The 20,779-nt window shown below is 56.0% G+C and overlaps 1 protein-coding gene across 10 annotated transcripts in view; it reads left to right on the top strand.

Moving 5' to 3' along the window:
* ANK1 (ankyrin 1) overlaps nt 1-20,779 on the top strand; it is a 211,195-nt gene that overhangs the window by 189,971 nt on the left and 445 nt on the right. For 3 of the 10 annotated variants that reach the window (XM_084879770.1, XM_084879773.1, XM_084879776.1), the window contains 5 exons: nt 1,113-1,671; nt 4,570-4,858; nt 10,261-10,344; nt 11,293-11,433; nt 18,570-20,779. The exon at nt 18,570-20,779 is cut by the window's right edge and continues 445 nt beyond it. In XM_084879770.1, coding sequence (XP_084735896.1) covers nt 1,113-1,671; nt 4,570-4,858; nt 10,261-10,344; nt 11,293-11,433; nt 18,570-18,596 — 1,100 coding nt within the window. In that variant the 3' untranslated portion in view covers nt 18,597-20,779. Of the gene's footprint in view, nt 1-1,112; nt 1,672-4,569; nt 4,859-8,787; nt 9,624-10,260; nt 10,345-11,292; nt 11,434-11,676; nt 11,812-18,569 lie in introns of those variants that run through there. The other 7 variants (XM_084879772.1, XM_084879774.1, XM_084879775.1 and 4 more) reach the window with 5 other exon arrangements.

Here is a 20,779-nt window from a genome sequence, read left to right as displayed (position 1 = left end):
TCTAGTTCCCTAGACAAGGTGAGCCAAATGGAGAATTTTCTAGTTTCTAGTTCCTTCTCCCACCCACAGATTGGCATCTCCTCTCCCTCCCCCATTTCTGGCTAGAGGAGCTGCCTGACAGGACAGGGCGGCTGGCACACAGGTTCTCACACATTTACACGTGCCACTCACTCGGGCTCCTAGTCACTTCTGAACATCAGGGAACCAACACCAGAGCCAATCAGAAAACCAGCAGGGACTCCTGGCCGAGCCAGTCAGGAAGGAACAGACGTAAGAACAGTCTGTGCTGACCAGGGTGCCATGCACAGTGTCCTGAGCCAGCTGGCTCCGGTCCCACATGCTCACTGCTGACCGGGAGCTGGATCACGGCTCAGGGCCTACAGGCAGGGAGCTCAGGGCAGCCGACCTGCCTGGTGCCTCCTGGCCCCTGATTTGAACCCTTAGAGCCCTCCCTTGTGCCTCTTGAGATCATTCGAGTTTCTAGAACCTTTTGGCAATGTGAGGAAAAGTTACGTCATCCCAAACCAAATGATTTCCCATTTGACCACTGCGCCGAGGCCTGTGGGTGTTCAGTGTGCCCACGAATGCCCTCCAAGCAGCTTGGGGTCTGACCCTGGGTCTGGGTGGGCTGCTCCCTCCCTTTGAGGTGCATTCCTGACAGATACTCCAAGGACTGTGCTAAAGGGACGGTTGGAGCAAAGAAAGAACAACATGTCTTTCTGCCCAGCCGTGGAGAAGTGGGCTTTTCCTCCGCTGGAGACAGAAGGGAGCACAAGTCCTTTGGATCAAGGCTCCTTGATCTGGCGCTCTGAGCTGGGACGGAATTCCGTTCTCTTTGCCATCCAGCGAAGGCGCCCTCCTCTTTGCCCCTCTCCCCGGCTGCCCCCACCCAAACCAGAGCCTTGTTTCTCCTGCTCAGGTGCTCTGGGCAGCAGCCACAAGGCCTGAGCGGTGGAGTCTGAGCTTGGAAAGCCCCTCGCCCGGAATGTGCATGCCTCTCTGTGGCCGTGCCCGAGTGTGCGTGTGCATATGTGCGCGCGCGTGGAATTGCACGTGAGCGTGTGTGACAAAAATCGCTTCTGGAGCATGTTGCCCTCTGTCTGCCCATCCAGGTTACTCCTCGCTGCAGGACGAGCTGCTGTCCCCCGCCTCCCTGCACTACGCGCTTCCCTCTCCGCTGCGTGCAGACCAGTACTGGAACGAGGTGGCCGTCATAGACGCCATCCCCTTGGCGGCCACGGAGCATGACGCCATGCTGGAGATGTCTGACATGCAGGTGTGGTCCGCGGGCCTCACACCCTCTCTGGTCACTGCTGAGGACTCCTCTCTGGAGTACAGCAAGGCCGAGGACTCTGACGCCACCGGCCACGAGTGGAAGCTGGAGGGGGCGTTCTCCGAGGGAACGCAGGGCCCCACGCTGGGCTCCCTGGACCTTGTGGAGGATGACACAGTGGATTCAGATGCCACAAATGGCCTTATCGATTTGCTTGACCAGGAGGAAGGTCAGAGGTCAGAAGAGAAGCTGCCAGGTCATGAGAGGCAGGAGGACTCGACAGGTGCAGGGCAGGACTCAGAGAATGAAGTGTCTCTTGTTTCAGGCCAGCAGAGGGTGCAAGCCCGCATCACAGAATCCCCCACTGTGAGTCGGGTGATGGAGACAAGCCAGGACAGGTAAGGGCTGGGCTGCCGGGGTGGGATGCCTTGCCTCTCCCTGGGTTTCTGGGGGACATTGTGCCTGGCAGCTCAGGTGCTGCTGCCCCCCCCCCCCCGCCCCCACCCCGGACTCTGTGTCTAAATGCCCTGGGACCAGCCCATTCAGTATCACCAGCTGGCCTCCGGAGCCGCCCAGAGCTCAATCTGACCTCGGTCCTGTGAGAATGGAAGTGTGCTCTGCAAAGGCCAGTTCCTCCCCAAGATACCCCTGGCTGTGGCCCAATGGAGAGAGGCTTAGGGCGTTGGGATGGGGGAGCACCCTTAGGAGAGAAGTTCTATGCTTGGAGGAACCGTGCCTCTAAGTGCAGCTGGGGCTGGGTGCCCGGGCCCCTATCGCCTCCGAGTGCTTATCGTTGAAGACCATATTTAGAAACCTCCAAGCCCCGGGGCCCGGGAAGTCATTTGTACGGTCACACAGCGTGCGTGTGACAGAGCTGATAGTGGTGCCCTCTCTCCTTTACCTTTTTGAAACAGGGAGGCTGGTGGGTTTATCTGGGGCAGGACAGAGCTTTCAGCTGTCCAGAGCCGGCTGTTCTTGTGGGTGACTCCTCACCAAGCTCTCTGTGGCCAGAGGCCTGGTGCCGAGCCAACAGCAGGGAAGCATCGGTGGCAGTTCGGGCAGAAGGGCCTTATGCACCTCTGGGACCCAGAGAGCCCTCAGACCCTGGCCGGGCTCGCAGCCACGCCGAGGACACCACACTGGGGCCTCATGGCGAGAGGGAGAGATGAGCCAGGCATGTAGTGGGTCCTGCTGGACCAGCTGGAACAGGAAACAAGCGGCGGCAGCTGTTTCTCCCATGTCGCTGTGCTTCCCCAATTCTCCCTAAAGCAAGGACACTGAATGTTCCAGAGGCTGCAGCCACCCAAGGAGCTCAGCCCGGCCAGGCCGTGGGAAACCTGTTCTCATTTCCTCTTCCCATCCACACTGCTCTGCTCAAAATGTGGAGCTGCCTGGCCAGTCCCCAGGGTCCACTCAGTGTGGCCTGAATACCACTGGTGGAGGGAAAGGAAGGTCGTTTAGAAGATGCACGGATTTATTTAGTTCCCAAACTAATCCTTTGAGTGGTGGGAGGGACAGAACTGGACAGCCTGAGGCTGTGAGGATTTAGAGTGAAATACTGGCTTCCCTGTGAGAGAGACCGTCTTCCAACAACCCTGATTGATGACCATTCATCCAACAGCGCTGATGGACACTTCGTTGTGAGCTGGCCTCTGCGCCATGGCCACAGCGGGGTCACCAGATGAGGAACCAGAAGGCCTGGATGCTGGGCCTCAGGGTGTCACAGTGTGGCTCTGTGACCTTGGTCAGCCCCCTGATGGGGATGAATTTTGTTCACTCACTCAGCGATATGTCTTGAGTGCCTACTAGGTGCCAAGCATGTATAAAAAAATGCCTAGGTACTGGGGATATGGCACTGAACAAAACAGTCTCTACTTGTAAGAAGTTTATATTCTACTGGAGAAACAGATGGTAAATAAGATACATTAAATAAAATTAAAAGATAAATGCTAGATATTAAGTGATAAAAAGAAAAATAAAGCAGGGAATGGGAGCAGGAGGAGTGTGTGGCGGGGGTGAGGGGGGTTGGGGGATAGAAGGGGGGTTGAAATTATAGATAAGGTTGCCAGGGACACGAGGGAGAGTGACGTTGGAATAAAGACTTAAAGGAATTGGGTGACATCCAGCCGAAGGCCCAGCCTGGCATAGTCAAGGGACAGTGAGGAGGTCCCTGTGCCTTCAGTATACCGACCCCGGAAGACGGGGTCAGGAGGTAATAAGGCCAGACCCTGAGGCTCACAGAAAGACGTGGGCATTTACTGGGAGGAACGTGGAGCCATTGGAGGGTTCTGAGCAGAGGAGTGGGGTGATCTAACCGATGCCTGGAGGGCAGCCTGACGTGGCCAGAGGCAGAAGCAGGGAGAGGAGCGAGGAGGCCAGTGTTGGTGACGTGGACCCACACGGTAGCCGTGGTAATGGTGGTGGCGAGAAGTGGTCATGCTCAGGGCATATTTTGAAAATTGAACCAAAAGGGGTGGAGTGTGAGCAACGGAAGTCAAAGAGCTCACCAGTGTCCTTGACCTGACAACTGAAAGGATGAAGGTGCCCTTTACCACAGACCGGGGAAGACTGGGCAGAATTGGTCTGACTGTGTCCTCAGGGTGCCTGTTAGGAATCCTGTTAGAGGAGAGGTGTTGAGGAGGCTGTTTCCCACCTGCAGTTGAAGGAAGAGGTGCTGAGGCCAGGCACTGGGCATGAGCAGCAGGAGGACGGGGTGTAAAGCGTGGCCTGAACACGCTCCTTTAGGAAGTGGGTGTAGATAGAGCTGAGGTCTGAGAATTGAGCCCTGGGTGCTCCAACGCTCAGAAGTCAGGGAAATTAGGAGGAACCAACAAAGGACACTGAAAAGGAGAGGCCAGAGGGGGGGGGGGGGAACCAGGCAAACGGGGTGTCCCAGAAGCCATGGGAGAGCGTGTTTCCAGGGGGAGGGAGTGGCTGCCTTTCAGGTGAGCACTGAGATGAGGACTTTTGCCTGCAGGGCTGGAGGGGAGGTAAACAGTGATGGGTGCAGAGGTCCCAGGACTGGATCTTTGCTGTGAGCCTAGTGCCTTGGGAGCCCAGAGTGGGGTCGTCCATTCAAAGGGAGGGGATCAATGGCACTGGTACCTGTGGCCCTCCCCACCTGGACAGCATGGATGGCCCAGCAACCAGCTATGTGATTTGCCCCCACTCTTCCGTCCCTTGGGTGGGCCGAATAGGATGTGTCCTGGGTGAGCCAGGGCTCTGGAGGGGGAGGGTATCTCCAAGGGCAGAGACTGAGGGTGACCGGGTGTCCTTTCTCTCTTCTGGGACCCCAGACTGCAGGAATGGGATGGGGAAGGTTCCATCGTCTCGTACCTGCAAGATGCGGCCCAAGGTTCCTGGCAAGAGGAGGTCACGCGAGGTCCACACTCCTTCCAGAGAACCGTCACCACCGTCAAAGGGCTGGAGCCCAGTGGGTCTCGGGAGTATGAGAAGGTGCTGGTGTCTGCGACCGAGCTCTTGCAGCCGGAGCAGCCCGAGGCCGAGGGCCTGCAGGCTGACCTGGAACGGAGGCACGGAGAGCGGCTGCAGGAGGCGGAGAGCACCTTCTCCCAGATGCTAAAGGTGAGAGCCCGCAGGGAGGGGCCTGCCGATGCCTGTCCCAGCACCAGGCGACCTCCTCACTCCGCGGGGAGCCGAGCGTGTTTATTTGCTTTAAGCATTGTGGCGGTGACTTCGCTTTCTCTAGAGGCTTCCGTGGTCTTGGTCTGTCTATCTGGCTCCTTGACCCCCTACTGTGTGGAGCTCCTGAGCATTCAGGCACAGACTGTGCTGTCATCATCCTCACAGCTGCCCGGCTCCCAGCGGTTATTCCCATCTGCAGCTGATGGTTGAGCAACATGCCCAAGGTCACAGGGTCAGAAGCGGGCTTTGAGTCCACTCTGGCTGACTCCAAAGCCTTGGTTCTTGTTTTTTCTTTTCGTCGTGTTTTAGAAAGGGCTTAGAGCCGGGTGTCGGGCTAACTGGTCCAACCATGGTCTGCGAGGCTGTGGACAAGCCCCTCTCTTCTTGGCACCTTGGTTTCCTCGCTGGTAAAGGAGGAGTGAATGGATGCAAGGTTCACCTAGCATCGTGGTTGGCAAACTGCGGCTCACGAACCACATGTGGATCTTTGGCGCCTTGAGTGTGGCTCTTCTACAAAATACCACGGCCTGGGCGAGTCTATTTTGACGAAGTGGCGTTAGAAGAAGTTTAAGTTTAAAAAATGTGGCTTTCCAAAGAAATTTTAATCGTTGTGCTGCTGATATTGGGCTGTTGAGTTTGCCGACCACTGCCCTAGCAGGAATTCTGGTTCCTGGGTGGGCTCATCAAGGGACACGGGAGAGGGATGGGGAGAACTTCCCAACAGAGACTTGCTCTCCTCTCCGGTTCCTGGCCTCCACCAGCTCTCCCTCCTTCCATCCCTTTCAGTTTGTCTTACTGTACTTTTTCTGATCGTTCACTTTTATCTTCATGCTCCATTCTCATTTTCTTGCCCCTCCTCATTCCCATGGGCTTCCATTTTAATGTGGGTTTTGTTTGTTGGTTTGTTTGTTGAGATATATTTTTATTGATTTCAGAGAGGAAAGGAGAGGAAGAGAGAGAGAGAGAGAGAGAGAGAGAGAGAGAGAGAGAGAGAGAGAGAGAGACATCAATGATGAGAGAGGATCATCGATTGGCTGCCTCCTGCATGCCCACAAGAGGGATCAAGCCCGCAACCTAGGCATATGCCTTGACCCGGAATTGAACGATGACCTCCTGGTTCATAGGTTGACACTCACTGAGCCATGCCGGCCAGGAATTAAATTTTTTTTTTAAGTTTTATTATGAAAAACTGCAAATAAATATAAAAACAGACAGAATATCATCTTATCTCTCTATGCATACACCCAGGCTGCACAATTCATGGCCAATCTTGTCTCATCTGAAACGCCCTCCACTCTCTCTCACCTCCTCATATTATTTTGAAGCAGATATCTTCTTTTTTTTTAAAATATATTTTATTGATTTTTCACAGAGAGGAATAGAGAGCTAGAGACATCAATGAGCTGCCTCCTGCACATACTGGGGATATGCCCGCAATCAAGGTACATGCCCTTGACCGGAATCGAACCTGGGACCCTTCAGTGTGCAGGCCGACGCTCTATCCACTGAGCCAACTGGTTTAGGCCAGATATCTCCTTAATGTGTCCTTTAAATGTATGGGTTCTTATAAAATTTGCGTTGCTGGTCTGTGCCCAGGGCTTTTTAATGTGTGCACGAGCAGTGTGTTCTGTGTCTCCTTTTGTTTCTTACTGTTCAGTCTGCACCGTTTCCTCACCTAGCATCTGCTTTCTTCCTCCCTGTCCCATCTGCTTCACTCTTCTCTCCTGTGCGCCTGTCTGAGGCCAGTGCCTGCAGGCACCCTCAGGACCGCAGGACTCGCTAGCTCAGGGGCCCCAGGCTGCTGACAGCCAGGAGCTGCTAGGAATTGAATCGGGTTTTATTTAGAATGCGTCCTTGGCAAGTATGCGCCTTGGACAGGACAGGCAGCTGCGTCCGTTTTTAACCCCAGCCCGCCCCTCGAGCTCGTCCTGGGTGCCCACTGCTGCTGCCCCCAGCAGCAAGTGCTCGGCCCAGAGCAAAGGAGCTCTTAACCGGGTTTGGACTCCTGACTCCCGGGGAAAGAGAAGTCTGCAGGGGCGATATTTTCCACCTTTCCTCTGCAGTCAGCCGTTGGTGAGGGAAACCTGGGGAGAAAGCAGGATCACCCCAGAGGTTCAGGGGAGAAACCCTCCAGGTCATTTGGTCCATCTGACTCATGTACCAATGAGCAAACTGAGGCCCAGAGTGGCTGAGGGTGTGTCCAGGGTCACATGAGACGAACCAGCCACAGAGCCAGGAGCGTCCAGATCTCCTCCCATTTCCCAGTGGGCGTGTCATTACGGGGCAGGGGGAGGGACGCGGGATTGGAGGATGTGGATGAGCTGTTGGACGGGGAGGGTGTGTGTGTTTGTGTGTGTGTGTGATCATGAAGTCCGTTTAAGGCAGGGGTCTTCAAACTACGGCCCGCGGGCCACATGCGGCCCGCAGAGGAGTCTGATCCGGCCCGCCAGGTTTTTTGGGCAGTGAGCGCAGCCGAGGTGTTACAGTAGGAATTAGTAGTTCATATAGTCCGGCCCTCCAGCTCTCTGAGGGACCGTGATCTGGCCCCCACTTTAAAAAGTTTGAGGACCCCTGGTTTAAGGTGATGGTTTACAAAGCACCCATTTGCCAGTCTTGCCAGTGAATCTCTGGAAACAGTGGCAGAGATATAGAGAGAGGCCTGGGAGGCAGGCCTGAAAAGATCGTGAGCCAGCCAGTCCTCCCCTAAGGACCTGGGGGGAAATACCTGAAATTGGGCTCTTCTTGGCTGGGCCAAAACCAGATAAATGCGGCTTCTATTTTTCCAGGGCTTTCTTGTTGAAGTGAGGCAGTGCTGTGCCGTGGTGGGAGTTTGAAATCTGACTCCTTCGTTTACTTACTCTTTCACATAGGCAAGTGCCTTAACCTGTCTGTGCCTCCTTTTCCTTTGTGGAAGGTGATAGAGACTGCAAGGCTGAAGTGATTGGTATATGAAGTACATGGGGATGATGCCTGCAGAGCAGTGCACACTGTAGTATTTGCTGTTATTATTGACTAGAGGCTCAGTGCACAAAATTTGTGCACTTGGGGGTCCTTCAGCCCGGCCTGTGCCCTCTCACAGTCTGGGACCTCTCAGGGGATGTCTGCCTGCCAGCTTAGGGATAGAGCCTAAGCCGGCAAGTGGACATCTCCCAAGGGCCCCTTAGCCCTGCTGCGGAGGCAGGAGAGGTGCCTCCCACCACCAGCGCTGTGCTCGCCAGCTGCAAGCCCGGCTTCTGGCTGAGCAGTGCTCTCCCTGTTGGAGCGCACTGACCACCAGGGGGCAGCTCCTGCATTGAGCGTCTGCCCCTTGTGGTCAGTGCATGTCATAACGACTGGTTGTTCTGCCATTCAGTCGATTTGCATATTAGCCTTTTATTATGTTGGATAGTGGTGGTACTCACGGCCCTGTGGTCTTCGAGAGCACTGTAATTCATCCTCTTTTGAGGGATGAGGAAACTGAGGCCCAGAGGAGGCACCCAGCTTTCCCCCAGTCCCCACAGTGAGGGCACTGTCAGGTCAGTGTGCTGTGTCCCAGATCTTTGTTCTCCCTGCCACGCGGGGGAACAGCCTGATCCCAAAAGTGAATTCCTTTTCAGCCGCAGCTGCTGCGGCCGCGTTTGTGAATCAGCTCCGTAAAGACAGGCTTCATGCGCGTGGTTCCTGCTCCTCGTGGGCGGGCGGTGACAGCCAGCATGGGAAGAGCCTTTGAGGACAGGCCTGAAATAGACACGCCGCTTACACGCTTACATGTAGGCTGGCTGTGCCCGGGGAAGAGGAGGCTGATGGGAACTGCACGGCCCCGCCACCTGTGCTGGACCCTGCCACGCTGGGCCCGGGCAAATCGCTTACCCCAGGGCTATTTTTGAAATAAACGCCTAACTCTCCAGGGTATGAGCGGGTCCCCTCCCCACGAGAGGGGGGTGGACATCGTTCTGCACAGGCAATAGCAGCCCAGGGCAACACACGTGTAGCTGCCTTCTCCGGACACTTATTTTCCCGAGTCCCTGAGCGAGCACGCTTCCCAGGGCAGAGCTGCCTCTGGTTCCATGGGGGCGGGCAGGCAGGAAAGGTGGGGGGCCGTGTCCCCCCTCAGGCTCTTGGTGGGGCGGGGCGGGGTCTCCCGCAGTGACTTTGACGTGCGCTCCCAGTGCCCGGGACACACACACCTGCCGGCTTTCTTCTCGCCCCGTCGGACAGCCCAGCAGCTGGGTTGGAAGCTAAAATTATCAAAGCCTGACGTCACCCGGGCGTGAGGGCAGAGCCTGGGCTGCTCGGCAGCAGGACACTCGGGCGGGCAGTTCTGGGGAAGGGCCGGTCGGTCGGTGTTCTGCCTGGAGAGAGAGAGAGAGAGAGAGTGGGAGACTGAGGAGGGGGGATGGGAGGGGTCCCAGGAGGCCTCGGAGGTCCAAGAGGAGAATGAGCGCTTGCACCCTCGCAGCGGCCAAAGCCCCAGCTCCGTGGGCGCCCGGAGGGCGGGCTGGTGAGGATGTGGACTTTCATCACCCAGCTCCTGGTCACCCTGGTGCTCCTGAGCTTCTTCCTGGTCAGCTGCCAGAACGTGATGCACATTTTTAAGGGCTCTCTGTGCTTCGTGCTGAAGCACATCCACCAGGAGCTGGACAAGGAGCTGGGGGAGAACGAGGGCCTGAGTGACGATGAGGAGACCATCTCCACCAGGGTGGTCCGGCGTCGGGTGCTCTTCAAGGTAATTGCCGGGCAGGAGGCAGGAGGCAGGAGGCAAGAGGCAGGCCTGGAGCTGGCGGTGGGAGCGCGGAGGCCAGGAGGCCGGGCTGAGGGCACAGTGCAGGGATGTGGAGGAACGAGCTGGGGCAAGGCGCTTGCCTCCGGGTCAGAAGAGGTGTTGGAAGAGGAGGGACAGGAAGGCCTCAGGGGACAGGCCCTGCCCTGGGAGTGGAGCCACCCCTCAGCCAGGGCCCCAGAAAGCTCAGCTCTGGGACTCAGCAGGCCGTTCTCATCCTGCTTCTGTCCTCAAGTTGCACACAGTGTGGTGGTGTCTGTGGAGGGGCTTCTTCACTGTCAAATGTTGTAGAAATGCAAATTAGGCACCTCACATCCTCTTGGTCTTCTCTGTGAAACTTGCATAATGGGCCCTGTTTGCCGGCTCCCTGGTGCTGTTGTGGGGCCCCCCTACACAAAGCTCTGGGCACTGGGAGCGGTGGTTTGGCTGCCTCTACCTGCTGCGTTGGAGTTCCTGCCCAGATGGGGACTTGTCGGACTGTGGCTGTGGCTGCTGCTGCTGCAGTTCTACCTCCTCGTTCTCCAGTCCTGCTCCGAGACCCCCTCTTCTCCATCTTGAGTTTTCCCCCTTTCTCTCATTGCAGGGGAGCGAGCTTCAGAATATTCCAGGGGAGCAGGTGACTGAGGAACAATTCACAGACGAGCAGGGCAACATTGTCACCAAAAAGGTGGGTGCAGAGAGAGAGCCCCCTGAGCTAGGGGGGGAGGCACGCAGGCTAAAGGGCAGGCCGCGGACCCGCCTCCCTCACAGAGGGGGAAGCGTGGCTCAGCTGGGACAGTGCAGGGGCCACGGGCTCCTGTCCTCCATGATCCGACGTGACTCTCCTCATGGCCACTTTGCCCGGATTCAGCCTGAACTGAGCTCCTGCCCGGAAAATGGCTGCAGGACAGCAGTAGGGTGGTCCCCAGGCTACCCCTGGCCTCTTACAATGAAAAGGACGTGGACGTGCATTGAGTTGGCAGCAGATTTTAGCTCGGCAGACATGAAGTTGCCTGTCCAGGGTTGGGCACTCTGCTAGGTTTGGGCAGAAGGGAGAAGGAGGAGCAAAGGAAAGACCTTGTATGGGCTTCCCTAGGGGGCTGCTCACACTACATCGGAGCAGGTCCCTTATGTCCGTCTGTCCTTCTGTGCACGAGCTTCGTGTGGGCAGGGGTCATGCTTGTTTATGTTTTCATCCCCCACCCCTAGCCATGGTAGGTGCAGAGTAAACAGTTGCTGGACTATTTTGGATGAATGAATGAGGGAATGGGTAGATGGCATTGGATTACCATAGTTGAAAAAAGAAATGTCCTCTGCCCTCAGGAGCTCCTAAGCATACAGGCAGCGTAAACTGCCATCGATACCGAGAGGCAGAGGAGCTGCTGCTGGCTAAGACAGAAGTGACGCACGTCCCACCCTTGGTCATTGAAAACCTGCCAAGACCCCCCTGCAAAGTCTAGTCCCTCCGAGGCTGTCCAACGCGCGTGTTTCCACAGGGCGATGGGAGCGGGAGACCCACCCCTGTTCTTGAGGACACAGGCTGCCTCTCCCCCAGCTTCAGTCCCGGGAACCCACTCCTTTCGAGCTCCGTCCCGAGGGCTTCGCCAGCCCTTCCTCCCTGCCCTCTCTTTTCCAGATCATCCGCAAAGTGGTCCGGCAGATAGAGTCGTCCGGTGCCGATGACACCCAGGAGCGCGAGGAGGTGATTGTCGAGGGGCCCCCGGAAGATCCGGGGGAGGTGCCCGTTGATATTGATGACTTTATGAAGCACATCAAGGTACCGTGGGGGCCACAGCCTCCGAGGCCCTCGCTCTTCCGAGCGGCCCGGCACCTGTACCTGCTGCTCGCCTCTGCGCCAGGCACTTCTGGTTCCTGTCTGCGCTGTGCTCACCTCTCCGGGTTCCCCTTCCAGCCTTCCTCTCCCTGGAAGGCGGCGGGCACGCCTTCCCTTCTCCTGCCTACTCGTTGCCTGTCTGTCTGTGCGATCTGTCCCGTGTTCTGTCTCTGCTGCTGTCCCCAGGTGGAGCGGAGAGGGAATAGTCTGCAGCCGGACCTGATAGAGGGCAGGAAGGGGGCTCAGATAGTGAAGCGGGCGAGCCTGAAAAGGGGGAAGCAGTGACCTCGAGCACGACCCCCTCAAACGGGCTCTTTGGAGGTAACACGGTCTTCCTGCATCCTTTCTGCATGGCGTGGTCTCTCTCGGCGGAGTGGCTGCTCACATCTTCCCCGCCCCTCCCAGCATGACGCAGGGGGTGGAGGGCAGCGTTGCTGTCGTCCAGGGGCATGGACTCTCGTCCCCCACCTTCCAGCTGTGTCTCTGACTCTCGGTTGTCTCGTCCAGAAAACAGAGTCCACCCTCTCTGCCGACCTGCCTCTCAGGAAGTGCAAACATAACAGAGTTTTGAAAAAACGCTTGGATGCGTGGCAGGGCTTGGTCATCGCAGGAGTGGCATTACCCTGGCAACCAAGCAGTGGGGACCTGGAAGATGGGGGGACAGGGCACCCGAGAGGGCAGCTGAGTCTGTCTAGCCTGTGTGAGGCCAACCCGCAGTGACAGGCCTTGAACCCGGAGCCCTGCAGACGTCCCCTCCGCCCGAAGGCCTCCCTTCCCCTCAGTGGTTCCTGGAACCTGTCACTCCCATGCTTTCTAGGAAAGGGCGAAGTTCGCGGGCCCAGAGGCGGTGGTGTTTTCCCGACAGGCCTAGAGGGCCGCGGGGCCTGGGTGCATGGCGTGCGTGAGCATGGGGCTGAGCAGCCCGGTGTGCGGTGATGTGTCCTGACGCAGGGCCGTGAAGACGGGCGGCGGAGGCCGTCCAGCGGGCCCTGCGGTGCCGGGGGCTCCAGCGGCCGCTCTGACCTGTCCTCCCTGAGGCATCCTGTACTGAGCTGCCCCGAGGCTCTTCACTGCACCCGGCTCGGGGCAGCTCAGTACAGGATGCGTCGGGGTGGGAGTCGGCAGGACGCCAGGAAGCCCTGTGGCCCCAGCGCAGCACTAACCCGGTTAGTTGTTGTCATTTCAACCCCCAGACCCCGGCTCTGGGCTGAGCGGTGGCGGCGAGCCAGCTCTGGCTCTCTGCTCTTGGCAAAGAGCAGGGCCGCCGCTGCTCCCAGCCGCCAGAAGTGCTGACTCTGGGCTTCTGCACCTCGGCACTTGGCAAAAAGGGGCTGGCAGATCCAGCTAAGGGATAAAATTAGACCTGACTCCTCAGCAGCTTCCCTTAAGGAGGTCACGGCGTTAACCCTGGCACTGCCGGGAGGTCCCACCAGGCTGCTGGTTTGGGAGAGGAGCTGCGATCAGCCCTGGAAGTAATCCAGATCATTAGAAACCTCTCTGCCTTATGCTCCTTATGGCGGCAGCAGGGGCTTTGAACTTCAGCTCCCGTCTGGCTCCGGTCCTCTGACAGCCCTGAGCCGGAGAGAGGCAGCCCGAGGCCGGCCTGGGGAGGAGGACGGTGCCTAGGGATTTTCTCCTTTTTTTTCCTGTAGATGCTCCAGCTGCACCACCCACAGGGATGTGGGTCCAGACCACTGAGTTGGGTGTCGGGGACACAGAGCAGCCTGGCTCCAGCACAGTGCTGGGGCCTCTGCCCAGAAAAGGCCAGGGGTGTGTGGTGGGACCGTGGGGAGGGAACCAGGAGTGAGGCGGGCACCTGCCTGGGTCCCAGAGGGCCTACTGCACGCTCCCCTCCCAGCAAGGCAGGCTGCAGAGAGGACGGGGAAGGGGCTGAGAGTGCTCTGCTCCTTTAATGCTACCACCCACTTGCAGGCATGTGCAGTCGGCCTTCGTTACGTGTGGACTCCACATTTGCAGCTCCACCCACTAACTCAAATTTAGTTTCACCCCCAAACCAACCCGCACAGCACGTCCACGGTCACTCACGGGCCCACGCACAGTGGTGACGAGTTTGAGTCAGTTCCCAGCTGAAGTCTAACGAGGTGGCGCTCTGCCCTCTGGTTTCAGCTCTCATGCCATATATAAACACCTGTCTTTTTTGTGGTGTATTTAATGCCACAGCTGATTTTTTTTTTTTTTTCATTTTGGGACTATCTGTTTGTGCCAATTGCACAAATGCACCTTGTGATTTCACTGTTTAAAATGGCCTCCAAGCCCAGCCAGTGTAGCTTGGTGGCTAAGCGTTGACCTATAAACCAGAAGGTCAGGGTTCAATTCCCAGTCAGGGCACTTCCCCGGATTGTGGGATCAGTCCCCAGGAGGGGGCATGCAGGAGGCAGCCAATCAATGATTCTCTCTCATCATTGGTGTTTCCATGTCTCTCTCCCTCTCCCTTCCTCTCTGAAATATATATTATGGCCTCCAAGACCCGCAGAGCTGTCTAGTGTTCCTATCCTATGTGCGGGAGGCTGTGATATGCCTTACGGGAGAATACATGTGTTCCATGAGCTTCATGCAAGCATGAGCTAGAGCACTGTTGGCCAGAATGAGCCAATGATACATATTAAAGAAGGTGTCTTTAAACACACATCACACAAGGTTACATATTCATTGGTTGACAAAAATATTGCGAAGAGAGGCTGGCAGGAGCCTGATGCTGTATTTTCCTCAGGAGCAATGGTTCAGTACTGGCTAATCCAGTGTTCGTGGCCAATTATGTAGAATATTACTGCAGGTAACGAGAATCGGAGCATACGTTTCAAAGAGGGTGAAAGCTTGGGCTTGGGTCTAGATTGAGGCCTGGCGCCTCGGGTTTACAGGTTGTGAAGGGCAAAGGCGAACATCTGTATTCTGGCATTTAACCAGTCACAGGTCTTATTTGTAGTCTGACCTGGACAAGTGGACTGATCTTGCAAAGCCTTGGGCTCCTTGGTGAGAAAATAACAATGACACAGATACCCCCCTCACAGGGCGGTTGACTGCTGAGTTGATGTTTGTGAACGGGCTTTGGGAAGTGTAAGTTCTAATCCGCTGTTTCTCAAAGTGTTAGCTGCATCCTTGCAGCTCAGTCATCTGAGAGTCTGGTTGCAATGCGGACTGCCGGTCCTTGCCAAGACCCCCTGGGTTAAAGTTCTAGGACTCAGCTTCTGCATCAGCTCAAGTGATTTTTACAGGCATACGGAAGAGTGGGTTATGATGGCTGATTTTGGTTTTCCCTTACAAACCTCCCAGTGGCACACTTGTAGACTTTAGATTTAAAAGGTGAGCTGAAAGGAATGATGGTTGGAGTTGATTCCGAGATGTGGGACACCCCCAAAGGGCAGAACACCCAACCCCTGTGAGGACCGAGCGGACCACAACTGCCCCCTCTGATGTCCCCACAGTCACTCCCTCCTTGGGAAGACGTTTGCATGTGAGGCCTGGCACGTCGGGGAGGGGAGCTGCCGGGGGGAGTTTTTAAGAAGTTAGACAATTGCTGTTCTGTCAAGGCCTGATTGATTGGGGCAGACCGTAGCAGCTGCTGAGCTTTGCTTTGTGCCCAAGGATTTAGGGCCAAGAAAAAGGGTGTCTGAGCTGTTAGAACAACAGCACGGAGCTGGGCAGCTGGAGGACTGTGGGCAGAGCGGGGACAGGGCCCCGGTTCCTGGCAGTCAGTCCCCTGCACCTATCTGGCTCCGCCTTCTGGACTCTCGGAAAGCTGCAGCGTGAAAGGGCTGCTGGGTGTTTTGTTTGTTTTGTTTCCTTTTTAAGAGACACTTTCTATTCAAACAGTAGGGTTGCAAGACTTGTGTTGGCTCTGACAGTAGAATATACGTAATAATCTCAATAGGAAGGGAGGCAAGGGGTCGTGGGTTTTTTTGTTGTTTTTTTTGTTTTGTTTTTGGTTTTGTTTTTTAAATATATTTTATTAATTTTTTTACAGAGAGGAAGGGAGAGGGATAGAGAATTAGAAACATCATGAGAGAGAAACATCAATCAGCTGCCTCCTGCACACCCCACACTGGGAATGTGCCCACAACCAAGGTACATGCCCCTGACTGGAATCGAACCTGGGACCCTTTAGTCCACAGACCAATGATCTAGCCACTGAGCCAAACCCGTTTTGGCTAGGGGGTCTTGTTTTATTTGGCTGTTTTAAGTTACAATCTGCCCTCTCTCTGGGATGTTGCAGGTGTGTTGAAGGCTGGGCTGGCGGGGAGAGAAGAGAGCCACAGACACTGAGTAGAGGGTGGGAACAGGTGGGACAGCACAGAGAGCTGCCCTGAGGAAAAGGACCTGATTAGTGCAGCCACTGCGTATGGGGGGCTCCATACAGGGTAAGACTTTTCTTGAGGGAGGCCCCCAGGAGAAGGGGTGCAGGACTGAGGAAGAATACGTGGCCGGAAGACTTGCATTCTGCCCCTCCCCTTGCTGCTGTCTGGGCCTCCCACTGGATCTGTCCGAGCCTCAGGAGTCTCAGTTTACCCGCAGATGAAATGAGCAGTCACCACAGAATGATCCCTTCTGCTCCCTGCCTGGGCAGGAAAGCGGGTGAGAGATTGCTGCCTGACTTCCCCAGGCTCAAGATTTCATAAGGTCTCTTGTTCGAGGCAGGCTTAGCACTGGGGCAGGCGGTTGGGGGACCACCAGGAAGAGTAAGGCCCGCTGTTGCCCTCAGAGAATTTGTATGGGCAGCCAGGGGAAGAATGCAGACAGGAAAAGGAATGACATGGCGATGGCATTTCCGGAGAGTCCAGCTGTAGTTTCATTCACATACCGTTTACTCTCCGAAGCTCTTTACCTAGTATATACCTTTAGTTCTTTGAAACATCATAATAACCTAATGAGGTTGTTGTTCTTCTTCTTCTTGTTAATCTTCATTTGAGGATATTTTCACATTGATTTTTTTTTTTTTTTTTTTTGAGAGTGGAAGGGAAGTGGCGAGGGGGGCGGGGAGAGAAACATCAATGTGAGAGAGACACATCAATTGATTGCCTATCTCACGTGCCCCAACCAGGGCCCAGAGCAGGGTATTGAGCCTGCAACTGAGGTACATGCCCTTGACCAAAATCGAACCCTGGACCCCTAAGTCTGCAGGCCAACACCCTACCCACTGTGCCAAATGAGCCTGGCTGAGGTGCATCTTCTTATTGCCCTTGTTCTTTAGCAGGGGAAACTGAGGTATAGAGAGCAGAAGTAACCTGACCAAGGTCACATAGCAGGAAATTGGGTGAGATAGGACGTGAACCTCAGGCAATCTGGCTCCAGACCAGAGTATATGCTCTTAACCACTACACTGTGTGATTGCGCTAAATAAAGATAGTGGCAGGAGGGAAGTTTCCAGGGTTCTGGGAGGAGAAACAAGAGTGAGCCAGAGTCATCAGGAAGGCTTTGTGGAAGGCTTTCCCTTGAGGGCGGTGGGCAGGACTTTAGGGGAGAGGAGAGTGCATGGTACCCTTGCCGGGAGAGCCACGGACAGAGGCAGGCAGCAGGCGGGCACTGGGGCTCGGAAGGCAGGAAACTATGATGGAAGAGTCCTGCCCTCCAGGGTGACGGCTCCTTCAAGCCACAGCAGTAGAAGGCCTCTGGCAAGGAACTTACCACCACCCTCCCATTCCTGGGGAACCATTCAGAGAGAGTTCACCTTGGTCACCTCCAGCTTCCTCCCCAACCCTGTCACCCATAGGGCCCCAGACAGCTCTGCGTGGGGACAGAATGGGGTTCTGTGCTCCTGTGTCACTTCCCGCGCCACCCAGGAGATCAGCAGCTCCTCTTTACAGTGGTGCCTCACACAACGAACTTAATTCGTTCCAGGAGCAAGTTTGTTATGCGAAAAGTTCGTTATGTGGAACGCGTTTTCCCATAACAATACATGTTAAAAAAAATAATTCGTTCTGTAGCATAAAATATGCTAAGATGACAAAAAAAAATATGCTAAGATGACATATTTTTATTTAGATACATCTAAAAACATAATTTTTTTTTAAAAAAACACACATTTTTTTAATTTTAAGACAGACTAAGTAGAGTCTACCGAATCTTGCACATCTTCATCCATTTTCTGCTTTTTGGCCGATGGTTTCATGAAAAACCTGTCCAAAGTTCGCTGTGCGAGGCGTTCGTTATGCGAGGCACCACTTGTATTTAAGTCCTCCTTCTCCTCGTCCATCCCCAGGTCCCTGCAGACAATCGTGAGTGGCCACTCTTAGACACAGAGTTTCACTCCTGGTTGGGGGTGAGGCACTGAGGGGTGGCAGGAGTGGGGTCTTGCTGTGAATCCCAGGCTTCAGAATGTGGAACTGATGCTGCAGGCAGAGTGCTGTCTTCTAGCCTGATGCACAATACCAGTCAGTGTCTTAGGGAGCCTGCACCTGTCCTCCAACGACCTCACGGCCACCGCGGAGGCTGTCCATCCTCAGGGCATGAAGAGGGAAGCTACAGGCCCTTGACAGTAAGAGCTGTGGACCAGAGCCAAAGAGGCACTGCTGTCTCATAGCCATAATCTTGTCTACGCCATCTCCGGGGTCCCGGGGATGACACATAGCAGATATCCATGCGTGTTGGCTAACCTGAACTGAAAAAGTAGAGGGTACCACTGCCTAGTGTAGCCCCTCTCGGCACAATCCCTGGCTTGTGATCATGGCCCCTTTCGTAAGTACAAGATCTACTCATTTCTCCCCCAGGTGCCTGCATAGGCCGGAGAGCCTCCCGCTCCTCTCCGAGGCTCTGAGCACCCACACGGGAGGGTTTTGTATGGGAGGGATCATCCACTCGGCAGGGGAACTGGTATCGGCAGGTCAGCCACCCCTGAGAGGCAGCCTCTGGGTTGGGGAGTGGGGGAAGGGTAGCTGGTATCTCAGGAAGATCCGGGGCTTCGAGCTCAACACCTTTCTGCTCATCCATCGCCTTGCTTGGGGAGGCTACTTTTCCTGAATCAGATCCTGCCTGAGTAGCCAGCACAAAACTCAGCGTTTGGGGTTTTTTGCCAGGAGTTGCACCTGTACATTCTAAGTGTCTCCTTCTCTCTTTGTGCCCCTTAGGATCACACCTCGACACCCAACCCTTGAACTCCACACACTCTGCCATGCACACGGGAGGAGAGCTGGACCGGAGGGCAGCACAACTGCGCACACGCTCCTCTAGGCTAACGGCATGATCTCCGTAAGGGACTTCCTCTAGTCTCCCATTCGCATGAACGACCGACTGTAGACGCATGACCTACAGTCCTCAATCCTGCCTCTAGCGACAACCGATCTCTGTTCTGTTGGGAATCAGGACAAAAAAAGAAAAAAAAAAAAAAGCAGCAAGAATGAGGGGGAGGGGGGGAGAGGGATGGAAAGCAAGCGCCCGAGAGCGCACGAACGCAGAAGTGAACAAGGGCTCTTTGTGGCTGGGGATGATCTATTTTTTTAAATCATTTTCATTTTGACTTGTTACAGGGTACTTATTTTTTCAATATCTGTAAGAAATCTATATGGGCTTCTTGGAAAGAAGAGAGAGAGAGAGAGAGAGAGAGAGAGAGAGAGAGAGAGAGAGAGAGAGAGAGAGAGAGAGAGAACACGGCATGGAATCAGTGGAATCAGTTCAGCACCTTAATCCCATGTCCTCATCTGCCAGTCTTCCCTACCCACACATCCCCCCATTCCATGTGTGACGGCCCCTCCCTCTCCCCAGGGGACTGTTACCCCCAGAACTCTCTACATGGCATTAAGGACACACACATGCACACACACACTCACACACACACAGGCACCTCTCCCCTCTACTCAGTATACACACAGATTTTACTGTGATGTCTGAAGCTGTATAGAATCTCCTGTGGATAAACTGGAATTTTTTTTTTTATGTTGCCTCTCTCCTCTTCTCCTCTCTCTCTCTCTCTCTCTGCCAGTTTCAGTATTAATCATCTTCCAATGGAAAATCATTATCTTTGGAGTGCATTTGGGGTTCCCTGTGTTAGGGACTTAAGAACCCGCGGTGGGGACCCCGGGCGTAGCCGCAGGGCTCACAGGGAGCCAGTGCCCCGTCCGAAAGGGTCGTGGCTCTCCGTTGGTGGCTGTCCCAGGATTGCACCAGCATGTTCACTGGAGAAGAGGTTTTTCTATATCTTCAAGCACTTATATCCTAGTCCGTGTTCAAAGTGTAAACTGTACAGTAATCAGCCTTGTGTATATGAAAAAATAATAAATACTATGCAAACCAATAGAAACACGTTAGCAGTATGTGCACAGCACGAACAGCTCAGCTCTGGGGCTTCTCCGGGCTGCGGGAGGAGCCACAGCCTGTCCCCGTGCCAGAGGGAGTAGGGCTAGGGAGTGGATCTGTGGGTTCTCAGAAGTCAGCCGCCCCCAGGGTCTCCCAGAGCGAACTCGGTGCTCTATGTCCAGGCAGCCGGCAGGATGGGGGGCCCAGGCTGACAGCCTCAGTGTCCCCACTCTGACCAAGCCCCTCTGCCCACCTTAGCAGAGAGGAGGGTGAGGGGCCCACTCCTGACCCCATGCCCAGGGGAGGGCCAGCTGGAGGAGGAGGAGAGAGCTGACCACCTGGAGGCCTGGGGCTAGGAAGGAGACTCCCCTAGGCCAGGCCTCCCGGCAGGGCAGGGCAGGGCAGGGCAGGAAGGAAACAGGCGGCTGGCTGTTCCTTGCCTCGGTGCCACCAGGGAAGAGCCTTAACGTTCCACTAGAGCCTCCGGCAGAGGGAGGCCCGAATCAGCACAAACCGCCCGGCCCTGCGTCCTGCGCGGCAGGCGCCCCCCAGGGCCGGAGGGAAAGGGGCGGGTTCTGCCGGCTGTCCCAGAGCCACTGTGCGCGGGCGGCTGGTCACCGTCCTCCCTGCCGCTCTTCTGAGGTCCTCAGAACACAGTCACACTCTCCAAGTAGCACAGAAGCCCCTCGGTGTCAGAGCCCCCGCCGCCCCGTGCCCGCCGTCAGCAGGCCCCGGCCCGGCCCGGGCCCCGCAGGTCCTGGCGCGCAGGCAGGGCGGCTGGGCGGCCGGGCTGCGGAGGGAGCCCGCGCTCCGTGGAGCCCCGCCAGCCCGGCCCAGGCGCTGCTGGTCCCGCGGTTTCGCTTTTTGCTTTCAGAGGGGCCGGCCCGGGAGGGAGGGGACGGTGGAGCTGGAGGCCTCAGGCCCCCCGGGCTGTGCCCCAGCAAGTGCATCGCCCGCCCTCCTTGCCCTCCTTGCGGGGCAGGAGCGCAGAGCTGCTCGGCGGCGGCGGGGCCCCGGGCCCCGGGGGCGGCCGCTTGGCCCGGGG

The sequence above is a fragment of the Pipistrellus hanaki genome (genome assembly GCF_964339955.1).
Source record: "Pipistrellus hanaki genome assembly, chromosome: 3".
Taxonomy (NCBI): domain Eukaryota; kingdom Metazoa; phylum Chordata; class Mammalia; order Chiroptera; family Vespertilionidae; genus Pipistrellus; species Pipistrellus hanaki.
The sequence above is the reverse complement of the archived record's forward strand: the minus strand, read 5'-3'. Positions and strand labels throughout refer to the sequence as shown.